This window comes from Podarcis vaucheri (genome assembly GCF_965113315.1).
Source record: "Podarcis vaucheri genome assembly, chromosome: 16".
In the NCBI taxonomy this organism is placed as follows: Eukaryota; Metazoa; Chordata; class Lepidosauria; order Squamata; family Lacertidae; genus Podarcis; species Podarcis vaucheri.
This window is the reverse complement of record NC_138754.1, coordinates 32,870,707-32,889,262: the sequence shown is the minus strand read 5'-3', so window position 1 is coordinate 32,889,262 and position 18,556 is coordinate 32,870,707. Positions and strand designations below refer to the sequence as shown.

At 42.0% G+C, this 18,556-nt stretch overlaps 1 protein-coding gene across 12 annotated transcripts in view; it reads left to right on the top strand.

The window, feature by feature from the left end:
* The window catches only part of FBRSL1 (fibrosin like 1), a 790,067-nt gene that overhangs the window by 692,368 nt on the left and 79,143 nt on the right, over window positions 1-18,556 (top strand). For all 12 annotated transcript variants that reach the window (XM_082203023.1, XM_082203022.1, XM_082203027.1 and 9 more), the window contains one exon: window positions 7,247-7,292. In XM_082203023.1, the coding sequence (XP_082059149.1) occupies window positions 7,247-7,292 (46 nt within the window). The remainder of the gene's footprint in view (window positions 1-7,246; window positions 7,293-18,556) is intronic.

Genomic DNA, 18,556 nt, shown 5'->3' with positions numbered 1-18,556 from the left:
TGTTTATCCCAGCAGTGCTCTTGCACTGCATTCTGTAGAGTGGACTCTTTGAGGACGGGTGGGGGGATTTATGTTGTCTATTTGTGGCACTTAAAATATAAATAGGAAACAAGTTGTTTTCATTGTGCTGAAGAGTGCTTTTAAAGTGTTTGTGGAGGGCTGTTTAACTGCTATATGAAAGCATGGCAAACATACCAGAATTGCTAAAAATTATAATAATAAGTATTCGTCAGTCATCTTTCTTCCTTAATCCCATTTTCTTGTCTTCTTCCCCCCTTTCATTCCATTTTTATTGTTCCTCTCATATGCTTTTTCTCATTAGTTCTTACGGTCTTTCAAAGCGTTTAGGGTTTTTTGGGGGTATTTGCTATGTAGGGCAGTTTAATTTATTTCCTTTACATACTTGATGCAGCTTTTAAATGTGCTGTTCTGGTTGTTCTTACTGTAGTTTTAAACAGGGTTGATAAAAGTTGTCATCATCAGGATGGTTAAATATTGCAGAAAAATGTGGATGTGTTCAAAACCAAGACAGTGTACATAATATACCTTTAAAACACATTTCCTTCCCTTAAATAATTATGTGCAGTGTAGTTTGTTAAGGGTTGCTGGCAATTGGATCTTGATGAGGGGTAGACTACAATGCCCAGAATTCTTTGAGCGTAAGAATGTGTTTCAGTATGCTGTGAAGATATAGTGCGTACACTGCTTAAATTTTTATGGTAAGAGGTGTGGGGAGCAGCCAGTTTTTCCCCCCTGTACAACCAGAAGGAGCTTCTGCACAACTGTCGTTTTACCAGGGACACTGAATCCTACTATCCATTGAGTCAAGTCTCTTCTTCCATTAACCTACAGACACAATTCAGATTTTATCCATGCTGTTAGCAGAGAGCAATAAACATGGCAAATGATTCCAGATGACTCAAGTGGGTGAGCCAAGCTGTGCTCCACAGGGAAGATAGGATCCTAATTAGCCAGTCTGACCTGTGGGAAAACACTGTAAGTTGGCATGTCCAATCTTGAGTTCGATGCAAAATGTACATGACCTATCTTTGACAGCCTTTGTTCATTCAGGAAAGGCCTGTTCAGGAGAGGACCATTTGCAGTGGGTAAAAGATGGGCGCAGCGCTTCTAGCTTATTTCTTCCTTATTCCAAATCACCCCCTTCCAGCTGCCAACTCAGAGCCTTGAACTCAATCTGGCTCCTTAGCTGTTGCCTCTGCAGCTTTCACCTCTCTTTGAGCCGGGCTTTTAGTGTGGCTGCCCCCGTTCTGTGGAGCAGCATTTGATAAACAAGCACCCACTATCTGCAATTTCCAGAAACAATTGAATATATTTTTGCACAAACTAGCCTTCCTAGCTGAATGATTAGGTCCCTTCCACGGGTGTCTACTTGGTATTGTTTTTTATTTGCTGTTTGTTGGTTTTAAAATCGTTTTATTGCATTTTGCACGTCATCTTGAGATGCATGTAAAGAAACAAACTAAATAATAGCAGCATATGATTGAAGGTCATTCTTATCTGTAGAATGCTTGTTGCTTAAGGAAAGAGGAAAAACATTGTCCTTCACTGCCTCTGGTAGTTGTTTTGGGAGTCTATAATTGTTAATTTGTCACAAGGCTACACTTTTCATCTGCCCGCTGTTAGATTTAATCAAGAGAAATGAGCTAGAAACTCTGGGCTGATTCACACATGGTTTATTCAACTATGGTTTATTCAACCATGGCTTGTTTCGTCATCTGAACCCTGCCCAGCAGTTTGTCATCTGCTAACAAACACTATCTGAAGCTATTTATGTTGTAATCTTGGTTTATTTGACTATGTCTTAGCAGTATGCTCTAACTCAGCCCCCTTCTATAAACATGTTTTTTTGGCCACTTACTAATTTACATAGGCACGAGGCAAGAGCTTTGGAGAAACAAACCATGGTTTGTTTTTGGGGCAACACATGGTTTGTTTAAAAACAAGCAAACGTGACTTAGTGTTATGTGCAGACTAGGCTTCTGTTATACCCCGGTGTACTTATCCTTATGAAAAAAATGAGTGTGTTTCCTAGTTCATGGTTTCCTCTATGCTTTATTAAAGCAAACACTATTTCAATTGTGATACTATTTCAGCTGTTAGAGGCAGTTGAAAATCACATAACATAGAGGGTTCAGTTTGTTGTATTTACCTTGGGAAGAGCAGGGTCCCATGAGAGCTTTATATTTCCCAAGAAGGAAAAATGGATAGACACATGGATCTAATTCCTAGCATTTCCAGTCCGTTTTGGAGCTGAGTCTTCTATGTAGGTGACTGCTTGCTGTGTGGGAAGTAAGAACAGTCAGAAGATGTGGCCAGAACATAAAAGCAGTGAATTGAAGTTGTTGGCCCTTCTGGGAAACAAACTTTAAAAAAGATTGGGAATAAGAATATGTGGCAAGCCTCCAAACCCTTTGAAAGTAAGCTAGAATGTGGATTTTTGTGTGTGCCTTTTTAAAAGTTCTTCATTATTTGGTGCAGAGCTACCTTGAAGGCTGTCTTTTGTTGCCTTCAAGTGTGTCCCATTCCATCTTGTCTGTTCTTTCTACAAAAAAGAAAATTCAACCCTTAAAAAAAATCCAGGAAAGAAAAGTTTCCCCTCCTGCCCTTTAACAAAGATGACAGTTTTCATGAAAAATACCTTCCTTTGGATCTGGTGTATAGAGCATGGGGCTGAAAGTAAATTTAGAAGCTTCTGCTCTTTGTTTTAGTTAACTGTAGTTTGTTATATTATCTGGCAGGATAAACTGTGATTAACTATGGTTAGTTTCAAGGCAGCCAACCACTAACAGTAGCTTATTGAAACTGACTATACTTAATATTAACAATGATTCCTGGTCCTGACAACATGCAAACAGTGGTTAATGTAAAGCAGAAGCAAATGAGGGGGCATGGGGAGTGCAGGCGCACACAATCTACTCCAGCTCATTTCTGCTTATGCATGTTGCACTACCATGGTTTAGCATGATGTGTGAATTCAGCTTCCTGTTTAGGAGTTCGCATCTGGCTCAGTTTCTTCTTTTAAAAAAGTAAAATAGTAAAGCTATTGTCTGCCCCCTCTGCACATGTATTACACGACATAGGGTTTCAGTTTTGGTAAGCGAACAATATTTGGATTTATGTGTAATCATAATGTGATGCTTTCATGTAGGCCTGTTGAAGGCATCACAAAATACATTGCCTACATTAGCAATATCAAAGACTTACCATGGACACTGTGTGTTAAATGTGGTGAAATCGGTATTGTTCTGGGGACAGATTTTTGTGCAGGAGCTTAACTTCATTGTTAGTATATATGTGGGTGAAAATCCTTTGTATTGGACACTGCAGTTATTGACTGAGCCGAGCCTTTAGTTTTTGTATATTCTTCTTCTTTAAATATCCCTCCCCATGTCCCTTTTGGTCCTTTATCCAAGGTTCAGAGGGTAAGGTTTATTGATGTTGTTTCATTCTGCATTATGCACTGAACAATTAAACAGTTTCAGTAGATTGATAAATCACACACACACAATCAAGTAACACAATTGGAACTGAAGGCTACCAGTGTTGTGCACAATCATACAAGAACACTCATGCGCATGCACGCGCACACACAGTTGAGTCAGATATGAAAATTCAGTGACACTATGGTATATTGATTATGCAGTTAACTCCATGTTGTTGTCCTTCCACAGAAGGAAGGCAGGACGCTGTGATACAGTGCAATAAAATAATTCATGGTTGCTGCAAATTTGCAAGAGTCCCTTGCATGCAGTGCAAATGGGGAAGGGAACTGGGACATCTGCAAGAACTGAGCTGTTGTGTGACTTGTGTAATGCAGTTCATTATCAAGTTAAGTGAATCTAGATTGCTGCTAACAGAGGCAGTAGATCTTCTTGGTTTTTTTGACTGGAATCCTGAGATACACTAACTGGAGACAGGTACAAATATATGCATTTAGGATTAAATAATTCTGATCCCAGGAATTTGTTTTGAGTACCAGGGCCGAACTGAGTGCCTGTCCTTCCACAGAAAAAGGCAATCCTAGTTGCACACATGCAAACACCACTTCCTTCATTTCAGCAATATAATTTGGGGGTGAAGTAATAATTTGGGGGTAGAACCCAGTCTACTTTCTGCCCTACCCTGTTCTGTCTCTTCTTGCTAGTATTCTGGATGCAGCTGTAAATAATAAGCATGTTCAAGTTTTAAAACAGTCTATACACACAATGTAAAATTGATATTAAGCTTTTGACCTGGTACTGAATTAGCAGGAGAAGTTGGATTGTCTGTGGGGCAGGTACTGGGGTGATGATGGGTGAGGTTGGCACAGCAAAAAGAGTGTTTGTGATTTGATTGTATTTGGCCCCCTTTAGCCTGGGATTTAAATTCAGCACCAGTCAGTCTAGTGTCTGGAAGGTGTTTGCCTGTACCCCCAAAATAAGGGGCATCTAGAAGATCTAGAAGAAAACTCATTGTTTTAAGGATTTAGATGCTGTAGGTTGCAACCGTTGTTAATCCTACTCAGAGTAGATCCATTTAAATTAATGCACATGACTAACTTGGGTCTATTAATTTCAGTAGGACTCAGCTGGACACGACACTATATGTTTGCTCCTTAGTTTGTTGATAAAGAAATAAGTTGGTTGGGTAGATGGGGGCATTTGAGGTTTTGTTTTTTTACAGGGAATGGGAAAAGTGAATTGTCAGGAGCCTTTTTAATATGCTTGTCAGCATCACAGGGCTGGTCTGCAGTAAATAAATAACCAAAAGCTTGGCTAGGAATGGCGACTGACCTTTGTTTCACTTCTGCTGCAAAAGATGATTTAAACATAATAACCCCGAAGCAGAATTGCATCCACAAGAGATGCTCCATCTCCCAAAGGATTTCATGGGTTATTTTGTTCAATGACCAGAGGCAACCTTTGGGGGAAATGTATGGCTAAACAGTTCTTTATCTTCTGGGTTCTGCCTCATCATCCACTGGTTGTTTTTCCTCCTCTCTCTCTCTCTCTCAAAGGCAGCTGCATTCAGTAAGATCCTGCCGCTTGTAAGCCCTTGTCACTCAGAAGTAACTCTTGATAGAGAATATTCTTTTTTTACTGCCTGTAAAAGGCCCAGCCCAAAGGCCATTGAAGCAAGGAAAAATAAGCTCCCATTGATTCCGGTGATCCTTTTGGGTCAGGGCCCAGCGTTCTAGCAAGTCTGGTTATGTTTCTCTGGGTTTTTTTTAAATTTTGCTTCTGAAATCTCTGGCTATGAAATATGCAGTGTTGCAGTACAATTCACGAGACACTTAATAATGCAAGCTTTCCGAGGAGGGGCAGAATAAAATCAATGATGTTGGAAAGAAAATCAACTTAGCTCAGCCATGAGTTGAATTAAAAAAAAAAGCAGATCTCATCTCCTTCCTGTTAGACACACAGGCTGCAGTCTTTAACACATTAGCACTGCAATCTAAACCCTCTCTGTGCCATCTTGGGGAGGAGGGTTTGGATTGCATGGACCTGCAACCTCTGGCCACCGAGTGATGCCATTGTCACTCAGCCAATTCAGCCTCATTCCACTTAGCGAACAGGTAGACCACGCATAGGCAACCTTCGGCCCTCCAGATGTTTTGGCCTACAACTCCCATGATCCCTACCTGACCAGTGGTCAGGGATGATGGGAATTGTAGTCCAAAACATCTGGAGGGCCGAAGGTTGCCTATGCCTGAGGTAGACAGAAGTGCTGTTCATGACAGCAGCCTATGGAAGGCCTCAAAACATGGGGCCTTCCGGGGAAAGGGATGAGCCAGCCCCACCACTATCATATGACTGCACTAGGTCCAATCTGGCCCTGATTGCTATACCAGCTTCAAGCTGGTTCAGCAATTTGCCTGCCCCCTGACTTAGCAGAGCTGCAGGTATGGACGCTCCATTACTTTGCTAATCTTTTCCAGATGGCAACTTAAGTTTGAATTTCACTCTTGCTCGGGAATAAGCCTTGCACATTCTTTTATATCATGGATCTAGCCCACTTGGAATGGTGAAAACTTTTGTCTTGTGAAGGAATTTCACTACATTAACAACTACGCTAGGTAAAAACAGAAGACCCACAGGCTACTCTGTTACCCTCTTTCAGGCTACCCTCAATTACCCTCTTTCAGCAGCACATTTCAGAATAGTATTGTACAGTGCAATCCTTGAAAATAAGCAGGGCTGTCAAACAGGGGATTTTAAGTCAATTATTTATATTAGTTTTGATCATCTAATCAACCAGTAGGTCAAATTTGCTTTTGAGTGAGAAACTAACAGTTCTAAAGAAAATACGCTTTCTTGGCTTTTAGATGGTGGCTTATCATCAAATGGTATTCCCCACTGCCACACGGAACTTGCCATCTGAAGTTGTTATAAGGGCAACTATTAAAAATAATTTAAATACACCGGCCAGTTAATCTGGGGTCCCTTTTTAGGGAATTAAAATTCAGTTAACTGAGTAATTTAAAATTGAATAAATATCAGAACCCCAAAATAATGACTATTTAGCCTTTATATTTGCCCCATGAACTTTTCTTGTTTCATGGAGTGGAAAGAACCCTTGAAAGATTTTATTTAAGAAAACCTTTATGTACATGGATTTTCCTTTTTTTCCCCTTTTTTTTTTTTTAAACAGTGCGTGCTGCTATTATCCTGGCTGAAACCCAGTGCCCCTGATTACCATGAAGCTGTTTACAAGGTTTAGGTTAATTGGATTTCTTAACTACTTCCCAGGGCAGAAGTTACAGCATGGCTGGAGTTCAAAAAGCAGAATACAGCCTGGATATAAATGGGAGAAAGCAGCTTTGTTAATAAATCTGCTAAGCAGAGTGGTGAGGGAAGAAATGAGAGGGCCTGTGTTTTGGTACAATATAGGCCTCTTTTTTTCTATATCTCTGCCACTCCCAGTTCTGTCCTTCCTTATTCAACAAGAGATAAGGATCCATCTCGATACCTTGTGCTTTCAGTGGGAAGAATAATTGAATATAGCTTATGTGTTGCATGGTTGCCTCAATGGATAGGAAAGATAAGAGATCAGGGCCCAGTTTTCACAAGCTTCCTCTCCTCACCAGCTTCTCCATCCTTGGTTCTTTTTTTAATGGCACAACATTGCACCCTCCAGGTGTGACACATAACTGCAGTCTTCGACCTCAGACTGATTTGTTTTCTTATTGCTGTTGGGAAATCATAAACTCTCATTTAGTTAACCCTCTTTCTTTTGTTCTTTTCAGGCTTCTGAAGGCTCAGAGAAGCTGTTCTCCCCTGCAGCAACTAAAGGTAGGTAATTTTGAAGAAATACTTCCCTGATGTTTTGTTGAGCTGCTTGTTGTTCATCTGAAGACATATTTCCAGGGCATGAAAACTACAAGATGCATTATCCATCCAGGTATAACCAGCAATACTGGGCTTCAGAGGCAGGCTGAGCTTTGGATCGCTCAGTTTGCCCTGGAGAACTCTGCCCATTGTAAGAAATCTCTAGAGGCAGCGCCCCATTGATTCCTTTTGCCCACTCTTTTCTCCAGGTCAGCCATGATTTTGTTGTTGTTGTTGTTGTTGATTACTTCATTGGTGTAAAACTACCTTGTTCCGACCCTCAAGTGGATCATACTTTTCCAGCCTAGGGCCACACGAGTGGAAGCGGCACCCTTCCTTCCATCTTTCTAGGGTTTTCAAGGGAGAAAGAGAGAAGACAGACACATGCACAAGGGGTAGACAGGCATACCTTTTATTTTACTTTATATATATTTATGCAGACATATCTATAAAAAATTTAATGAGCTTTTGGAGGACTTTTCCGGGATCCTGAGTTATCACATATCTGTTGTTGTGTCAGCTTGCTGTGGATTTTGTTGTAAGTTTTTTTTCCTTACAAAGATGGTAGTATTTTATTTTATTTTATTTTATTTTATTTTATTTTATTTTATTTTATTTTATTTTATTATTTATTGCTGCCAATGTGAATCCTACTCTGAACAGACCTGTTGAAAATAGTAGGTCCATTAATTTCAATGGGTCTGCCCCGAATAGAACTTAGTTGGTTACAACCCTACGACTGCAGCCTTAATTTATGCTTGGCTCCGAGTGAACCTACACTGAACACAGCAGGCCTGTGCTCCAAATAAACATGAATAGGATTCAAGTGATTTTGTGGGTCCCAATACCTTTTCTGTTGAGTCTGAAAAGGTTGACAAAAGACTTGCACTTATTTATTATTTTGTATACAAAATGCCTATATTTGAAGGTGGGAAAACAAACTCAAAGCAACAGATAACCATAGGTTTCCAGTAGGCATATCCTGGGACGTGTTTTGTTTTCCAGTATGGCTTTAACTGTCCACAACCATGAAATGGGCTTGGTTCAAAAGGCTTTCTGCCAGATCTGGTCCTCTTCCCTTCCCCAGCCTTGCTCCCTGCCAGGAAACAATCATTAAACATAAAAGTATAGAGAGGTCCTCATCTGAGGGTGGTGAGCAGCGGCTGTTTCTTTGCTGTTTCTTGGCACGAGGCACTGCAGACATTTCTTCCTGGTGCAAAGGGAGTGAACTGTTCACTGTTGAGGCCTTACAATATATCCTCCCTGCGAATAAATCAATGGACAAATAAGAAAAGGCTGTTTGTTTTGGCACCCAGCTTTCACACACATTGGTCTCTAAGACAGTCTCTCTTTCATATTCTTTTCTCTCTTCTCTCTCTCTCTTTCCCCCCACCCCCTTTCAATTTTATGTCTGAAAGACAAGCCATTTACTTCAGGCCACATAGGAAAGAAGGTTGCTTGAATTATGGACTCCGAAAGGTTAATAATTCAGGGTACTGAGGCTCTACAGCAGGTGTAGCCAACGTAGTGCCTTCTGAATGTTGTGGGACTGTAACTCCCATCAGCCCAGCCAGTGTAACCAATGGCCATGGATGATGGGAGCTGCAGTCCAACAACAACTGGAGGCCACCATGTTGGCTACCTCATTCTCTATGTGGTACAGCTCCCTCCTTTCCATCAGCGCCCAGAACCTTAAGGAACTTTGCCTTGGAGCTACCTATCTCTTTATCTGCTGCTTTCTGTACTTGAAGCTCCAGAAGTATTTCTAGGAGAGGAGTGGGGAATACCGTGCTGGAGTCCTGTGTGGCCCTGCCACTGCTCCATCAAACCTGGCCCACTTGGTACCACTCCTTGTCTTTAGCCACAGGTGCTGCTTCTGTAAAGGAAAGTGCCTTTGAGCACATCCATCAAGGCTTTCCACTTGCCACTGAGCACTTGTCCCAAAATACTTAGGATGAATTCCTTCCGGGCCCTAAGGTGTGATTCCCATGCAGGTCTGAGCCTTGGGGCCTCCCTGTTTAGAAGTTAAATGCTGTCCCCTGGACCACATTCTGAGGACACCGTCCACAGACTTCTTAAGGGACTTCTCACATTCCACTGCTGAATATCATGATAGTATTGTGCTGTGTGGGGTTTCAGGGTTGAAATCCCTCGGGTCTTTCATGTGTTGGTGTTTTGCGGCCGCCACGTGTATTTGTGGTGGGTTCCTCTTCGCCACCCCATCCCAAATGTCCATTGCCATAATGCTTCATGACCATGAAGCCTTGCTCAGAAGGGTGTTGTGCCATCACTATTCTAGGGCATTCTGAGCAAGGAATATTTCTTAGAGGGGCATTGAACTGCCAGTTATTTTCTGGACCCAATTCAGAGTACACATGCTTGTAATTAAAACCCTAAGCAATTTAGGCCCCATATATCTGATAGATCACCTCCTTCCCTACAGACTCTCCTGGGTGTTAAGATCAGCTGAGGGCCCTCTTGGTTGTTCTGGCCTTGGTCAGAAGTTCAGGGTGGTGGCAGCCCAGAAGAGAGCATTGTCTCCAGCAACCCCCAAGTGTGGGAATTTCCTCCCCACAGAGGTGTGTCTGCTACTTTCTTTATATAGCTTTTCATGAATACTGAAGGGGCACCTCTTTCCCCCAGCACCTGAGATGTGTGTTCGGGACCCACTCTATTCCTGTGACTATAATTTATTTTAACTGTTTTTGATTCTGATTTTAGGTTATTGTAACCTACTCTAGGACTTACTGGTGAAGGACAGATAATAATAATAAATGGGGGGGAGGAGATGAGGGGTGCCGTCCCTTTCCCCCAAAGCCCTGTCCACAGCGCTAGCATGAGAATTGTGCTATGCCACTGGTGTTAGATATTTGTTTGCATCATCCACTGGGCTTTGCAATTAGAGTAAAAAAAAAATCAAAGATATGTATATAAACAACTAAGCAGGTAAAATTACCAGACTAAATTAAAACATCAGTCATTGCAATTTGTGTGCTGATATAAACACAGAAACACCACTGTGCAGATGAAATTGCCAAACTCAATCAGAATTTAAAAATTACATAGTTTAAAACTCAGGGCACTGCAGTTTTTGCTGCCACCAGCTAGTCTTTATCTCCAAGGAGAAAAGCCATGTAATAAGCGCCTAGACTCCCAGGTTGAGACTCTTAAAAACAAAGTGATTAACTCTTTATGCAAATCTCCACACAAAGAGCCAAACAACAAAATATCAGCCACAGTTTTGACACTGCCATATCCACATGGACATATCCAGTTTTGTAATGGGATTCTCTTATAATGTGTACTGCTGAAGGCAGGCACATTCAGTTGTGCTCTCAATAAAGTATATTCAGGTATGTTAGATCTTGTTGATACAATGCTACCGTATCAAGAGGACTAGCTGGGAAACAAGTCATACAAAGGACTCAATTTTCTCATTGCAGACAGATTATTTTCAAGCAAACATTGCCTCAGTATGTCCTTTGCTTTGTTCAAACCTAAATGTAATAACTCATGTGGTGATAGGCCAAAGACATAGCCACTGCTGGTGGCTCACCTGGTAAATTGCTGAAATGCCTTTCTTGTTTTTCCACCTGCAAATGGGACAGCAAAATAGGTGGGGGTAGATAACAGCTGGCAGATTTTGGCTTGGCACTGTTTTTGTACCCAACTGATCTCACTTTCAGTGCTGAGGTCCAAGTGTTGAAAAATGTTCCTGTCTTGCACTCAAACCAGCCTTGTAGATTTGCATGCTGCAATAATGAATACGTTTGTTGTTGTTTGTTGTTATACTTGTTTAATATTTAAAAATCAATAAATATATATTTAAATGGCCTTGTAGATAAGACCCCCAAATTTACTACATGGAAATCATCATCATCATCCTCTGGACTGATAGAGGAGTGATGGAAAGCTATATTTCTAGGTAGGGTGAGAAGAGGGGGCTTCACTCATTTACTTGCCTACCTGGTTTCTTAGATCAAGGATTCCACCTCTATCATTCCAGCCCAGCCACTCACTCACTTGCATGCAGTTCCTGGCCATTAATGGCTAACAGACTTAAATATAAGGTTGCCTCAAAGTCTGGTGCCCTTCAAGTGAAAAAGCCCTACTCAAAGGGCTTTGAGTCGAGTAGCCAGCTGATGCAGTAACTCTAACATCTTTGGTGTTCTACCGTAAAAAGGGCCAATAAATCTCTGGTTTTAAAGAGAGCTGTGGCTACTTCTTGTTAACATTTTTTTACTCCTATTGTAGAGAGGATGGACTCTCTGAGCTTTAGACTATCTAAATATAGTTTCCAAATACTATGACTTTCAGAATTTCATGTTGGGAATCTTAGGTGACATACCCATGCAGCAGACATGTTGCCCCCCAGTTCCAATCACCACACAGGCAAATTAAGGTCCAAATAGTTTACCGTTGCAAAAGATAAAAGGCTTCAGTAATACAGTTTTGGATATGTATACAGCTTGTAGGCTTTGCAGATACATATAATTTCTGTTGGTCCAGCAATTTAAGACATAACACAGACTACGACTCCCTTCTCAAGACTCGCTAATGAGTTGACATGCTATAATCACTTGGCCGTTGCCATAGTAACTAGCTTGGCTGACCATGCACCTGTTGGTTTTATTTCATATATAGGGCGATTTATGCCCATGAAGGAAGTTGACTCCTTCCTCTGTGTCCAGTTCCTCAAACATTTCAAACTGGTTTAACTTTCATAAGTGTCCTCCAAGTAGCCTGCCTAAGCACCATAGATTTGTGATGGAGCAGGGAATCTCTTGTCCCCTTGCAAAACTACGGCCCCTAGAGATCACTGGGGCAAACAGCTGAGTCGGGTTTTGAATTGGATATAAATGAAGCTCTGACTGCAAGTCACAGTAGTTGGTAGCCCTTGCTTCTAACTGCCAAAATTGCATATGGTAGAAGTAGTAGTAGTATTTGATTTTGACCTATAAACAAACACACACCCCTCCAATGGGTTCCACACACACTTTCCATTCACTGCCTTCACTGGTATTAAAGTCTGATGTGCCGTCACTTCTTGAAGACTGTGGACCACCCAACCCCAAAAGGAAAAACCTGTAAGGACTTCACCATCAACTCTTTTAGCATTGGCCACTGGATGTATTAAAAGGATTGTCGTTGTTCCAGAGCATTTTAACTCCATAGAGCTTGATAGACACCCTTTACTAGGGAGAAACCCCAGCTTCTTAGAGCTACTTAAACCCTTCACAGTAATGGGCTTAAAAAAGAATCTGACCAGTCAGTACAGCCTTTGCTGAGCAGAAACCACATTTTCTCAGCAGGTAGCCTCTAATTGTCAATGTGGGATGATCTGCAACTGCCTGCCATGTGGGCTAACAGCTTGCAATCCCTTTGAAGTCTCTGCCTTTTATTTTATTGTCTTTTTTATTTTGTCTTCCTGGCCACAGAATAGTGCCTCAGGCCAGCAAGAGAGATTTCTTGTTAAGAGGACTCTGAGGTTTTGACTAGCATGTCTGATCCAGAAAAGAGACCGTGTTCTTTGGAGATCAGGGCTGCATAATTCTGTTGCCTTAAGGGGACTGAGTGTTTTCCTATGTTCCCCCCACTCCCCTCTCCTTCCCTGCTGTGCTAAACTGTCATAGTAAATCATTTTAAAAACTAGAAATGCAAAACCTCCAGAGATAGGGCATGCTGCTTCAGAATGGATACCTTATTATTTCAAGAAGGACTTGGGGGCGTGGGAGGGTTTGGAAATGGATGGTTACTTCACCTGGCTCCCGGCAGGCTTCCAGTGAAGTGGAAACTAACACAGGCGAAGCTGCTCTCAGCATATACAGTACTCTGCAGCCTTCTGTTTTTGTCTAGGGAAATGAGCTTGGCGGAAAGAGATCCAGGCTATGCCCCCGCTGCTGCCTGTGGTCTGACCCTGGGCAAGTTCTTTTGCTTCTGCATTTCCTCTGTCCCTCCCCCACTTGTTTCTCTTGTCTTCCTTAGAGGCATGGAATTCGTCAGCGAGATGAAATATTTTATTGAGGCCAGCCAGTAATGGAGATGGCTAATTAGATTTCCTTTTGGCTGGGAGTGGGTGGTTCTTGCTGGATCTCAGTTTACACAAATGAAAAGTAATCTGAAAAAAAATCAAATGAAAATAGTCCATCATAATTAGCAGCTGTTCCAGCACTTCGTCTGAAATCTAAATGTGTGGGAGCCATCCCTTTCAGGCCTGCCTTTTTATGGTCCGAGTACTACATTGCCTGGTTAAAGCTTGATAAATCTCTTAGGCAGCTGGTTGACCAAGTGCAAGAAGTGGAGGCACAGAATCAGTGAGTCTCTTTATGTGGAAATTAAGGAGAGCTGGTGTGGTGTCATGAAACAGGACAACCCCGGTTCAGAACTTTGTTCAGGTATATGAAGTGCTTTGACCTTGGGACAGTTACTATTTCTCAGCCTAGCCAATTTTACAGGGTTGTTTTGGGGATAAAATTTGGACGAGGAAAAAATAATAATAAGCAGCCCATACTTTATCTGCCTTCTCCTGATTTTTAAAGTCCAGTTCCATTTCACAGAAATTGTAGGTACATTTCTTTAAATGCTATGTATATGTGTTTTTGCATTGTATGGTAGCCATCCCCATCGTTTGTATCTGTACATGGTTTCATATTCCTATGGAAGACATTAAGGCAAGACAGATAGAGAGCTATGTGTTTCTCATGTTGTAAGAAATGCTGCAGATACATTTGCGGCACAGGTGTTTGTCTGCTCATCTCTAGAAGATGTGAAGCATCCTAGGAATGTGGAATTTCCACTCGGGACATCATCTTCTCAGAGTGCCTCCTTGCTGTGTCACACACACTTGGGTTCCAGTTTTCAGCCAACTGGGTGAGAGACTATCAAGAACCGAGGCACACCATTCTAAGTGTGTTTGGGACTGATATCCAGGAAAGGCTTATTCATACTGAAAGAATGGACAACCAAAATAGGCCATAAGCATTCATTGCTTTACATCACAATCCCGTGCATGTTAACTCACATACAAGTTCCACTGTGCTCAGTGAGGCTCACTCCCCAGTTGTACAGTTAAATAGCCTGGATTTTTTCATATTGATCATAGGGCCCGGCTCCTAAAGCTGTAGCTCCATCACTGTTCACTGGTCCATTGTGGAAGCATAAGAAAAGTGCTGCTAGGGCAGACCATAGGTCCATCTAGTCAAGTGTTCTGCTTCCCAAAATGGCCAATAAGATGCCTCTGGGAAGTCCACAGGAAAGTTTTCAACCTCTCTTCCTAATAGTTGCTCACCATCAACTGGAATTCAGAGGCATAGAATCCCAAACATGGAAAGCTCCATGTTGAGAAACATCTCCTCTCTGGATTAGTGTGATCTCGTGGCAGTGAATTCCATAAATCAATTCTTCACCTTCTTCATGTTCTGTGACTGCACAGCCAGTCACATGAGGACCTAAAGCAGAGCAGGGGAACCTGCAGCCCTGCAGATATTGTTGTCCTACAACTCCCATCTTCCCTCACCAGTGGACTCAGTGGCTGTGGCTGATGGGGTCTAACAACATGTGGATGGCCATAGGTCCCCTGTCTCTCTTCTGACGACACTTAGATCTGCAGCTCAATCCTGTACATTAACACCAAGATTCCCTGCACCATTTATTCACCGACTCTCGCAACTCATACCACTCTTCTGTTAAGGCCCAGTGGAAAATTCACAGCCACACACTGAGGTCAGTTTTCAATCGGTGCCGTTTGTCTCATGTCAGGAAAGCTCAACTTACATGGGCAAAAATGTCATCAGGACCAACAGCTGAGGGAGAGAAGCAATTTATGGTTTTAATATCAACACCAATCTAGTATTGTCTAAGACAAGACAGCAATATCGAACCTCTCCGCAACTTAACCCAGCCGTCGCCAGCTGAGTATTTTCCACTGTTAAGCTGGTGTACAGTGTTCCTTTGTAGTATCAGGGTGAAAAGTTGAGTTGTAAACATTTCTGCACTCTCTGGTGGGTGGCAGGTCTGTTATTTTAAGGTTATTGGGGTACGCTGCTACATTCCTGTCACTGGGGTGAGAATAAATAGAAGCAATACTGCGGGAGATAGAATGTACTTAATTATTTATTTGAGCATTACAGACTGAAATTGCTTTTTGATTTAAAGCGTCCAAGCCACGGCTGCGTTTTTGGAGTTGAGAGAGAAGCTACGTGCTCATCCCATTACCTAGGGTAGCATAAATGTCTCTGTGCAACTGCCATTCCTTGGTAGAATTGGTTCATTTCCTGAAAATATTTCACATTTTAAATGCAGCACAATTAAATATTCTGGAACGTTAACAGCGTGTGAGGGCTTAAAAGGGGGGAGGGAGGGAGGGAAAGCCCTTAAACAATAAACAATTTCTTCTCACTAGTATAAATGTTATAGAAAGAATGGTTTGTTTTCTTTAATTATAGAGTATGTATTGGGAGAGTTCTGAGGGGGTCTTGTAATGAGGAGAGAAAAATAACCAACATGCACGGTTCTGCCTCAGCAGACAAGTTTTACATGTTCAGTTTGTGTGAAAGTCAATTAAAAGAGGCTATCGGGTTATGAGCAAAGGCATTTAATAAATAATTCCAACCTTTGACTAATAACAGTTTATATTACCTTGAGCTAAAAGAATTTTTAAAAAGAAAAACTGAATGGGCTCTTCATCTTTTCCCATGATTGTTTACCTTTCCCTCTCATTCGTTTCAATAAACATTTGCTTCTGGCTAGACTCCCTTTGTGCTCCCGGGTTTAGATTTACAGTTTAGTAAGGGCCGCAGCTCAGTGGCAGAACATTTGCTTTGCATGCAGAAGGCTCCAGGTTCAATACCTGGCATTTTCAAGTAGGGCTGGAAGAGAACCCTGTCTGAAAACCCTGGAGAGCTGCTGCCAGTCAGTGGGGACATAAATCATGTTATTTATGTAGCTCTAGTACTGACCTGCCCATGAATTACACCCAGAGTGTGCAGCCAGGACTCATCTGCAAACACCCCCACCCAGCAAAACTTCCATTTACACTCACTGCTGCTATTGAAAGGCAAGTGCATTCTGATGCTTTGTGTATTTGTGACTCTCTCTCTTTTTTTAATGCCACTGGATTCTCTGTTCCCTGCTTATCTTTTACACTCTTACAGCCACACACTTAACTTTTGAGAAACAGTTTGACAAGTTATCAATATTAATCTGCCTTTAGTTGTATAATAGCCCATTAGGGATTCCTGCAGGCAGGCAGAGTAACCCTGGGCTTGGTGCAGGTCACTGCCGTAATAGAGGCCAGGCCAGCAATTGACAAGTAATTTGACAAGTCAGCGGGGGGGGGAGCTTTGGGGGTGCCCGGATAAGAAGAAGGGGGTACTGGAGTTGCCCCCCACCATCCAGGTCATCTTGTGTTTCCTTCTGCTCAATCAATGAAAGTGATCAATGCCATCACAGCACACGCTTTAATTGCAGATGCGTCCAGTTTCCCTTTTGTGTGCAACCCTGATGCTGTCTAAAATTCTTGTGAATCAGTGATTTCCTTCTTGTGGAAGTGAGGTCAGCTGGAGCAGAGAGAATACAAGCTGCCGTTTCAGCCCCCCTGCAGACTGATGCACAGTTCTTTCCCCTGAAACCTTCCCCCAATCTTGGAATCATGGGGCGTGCGGTTGATGAGCAGGAAGCACTCTCTCCCGATCAATCTGTGCGGCGAGCAGTAATAGTTCATTCTCCACAGCAATCCCAGGGTTGACATGTGGTATGTTTCAGTAATTGATTTTTATATTAGCTTCATTTTGAGATGTGTAAATCCCTATATTGCTCACAGCAGCCTGTCCTGTCCTATCCTGAGTGAATGAGGTTGGATCATGGGGGCATCCTTCATGCCCTGACAACTCCTGCAATTTCATTTTTGCATATAATTCATCCTAGAAATGCACACTCATGTGTGCGCGCACACACACACGACAGTATAAGCTTCAGCTTCTGTTTATCTGATTGCTCTTCTGCCTGAGATTTACAACACTGTTAAGTTGATGCTGTTAATTGCACACCTTTCTACTGTGAAAGGACGAGTTTTTCAAAATGGGAGACACGGGCAGTTTCGTTGCTGCTGAAAGATGCTCGTTCCTCGCTGCCGCCATGCAAGAGCATTGTTTGTGGGCTGATGCATGTCGTTCCTAACATGGTGTGGTTTCTACTGTACTTCCCTGCAACATCGCCTGAGTAGTATTTGGACAGCATGGATTAAACGGGTGGTTGTTGTAAAACAAATTTATAGACCACTTCACAGCATAAAGCCTTCATAGCAGTGTACGTGGTAAAAACAGAATAAAACACAGTGAAACAAGCAACAGAAACAATAAAATAATTACAACAAACTCAAACAACAAAACTGTCCATACAGTCTCCGAAAACAATGAAACAATTTCATCAGATATAAAATTGATCACGTGGAACATTCCTGCTGTCAGTGATACACCTTCCTAGATACCAAAGGTGCAGAAATGGAGCATGCAACCTGGATTTGTCCATTGTATGTAATTATGTTCTTGAATCATGATGGCAGGGAAGGCCCTGTCGTTGTTGTTGTTGTTGCTGCTGCTGCTGCTGCTGCTGTTGCTGCTGCTGCTGCTATACTTATATTTATTTATATCCTACCTTTTCCCCTGACAAGAACTCAAAAGTGGCCTACAGCTAAAATAGAAACAGCTAAAAACATTGGAAAAAAACAATAATTAAAATACAATTAGTCACTAATAGAATGTTTATGTGTGTGTATAACACCTATTACAACATACAGATTATTACAGTAAAAACAAAAACCTAACAGCACCAGCCCCTTTCCTTAAAAATAGTCAGTTCCCCAAAGCCTTTTGGAACAAGGAAGTTTCTTCCTGCCAGCGGAGGGACAAGGAGGGAGCCACTCTTAATTTCTCTAGGAAGGGAAATTCTGGGAGCAGCCACTGAGAAGGCCCTCTCAAGAGATGAGGCAACGTGAGATTTGGGGTGTCATAAAAGGGCTGCAAAGTATTATTTACTTTAGTAATTTTACTTGGAGTTGGAGACATTATTGTGAGTTTTTATGCCCCAATTGCCAGAACAAGTTGACTGATCTTGACTTTGGTTGCGTGTGTGTGATTGCTGCTTTGCCTCAAGCAGCAAATAGTCTTGGACAAGCCCTGCCAGCATGACATTGGATCCAAATCCACATTTGGGTGTCTGAGGTTAGAAAA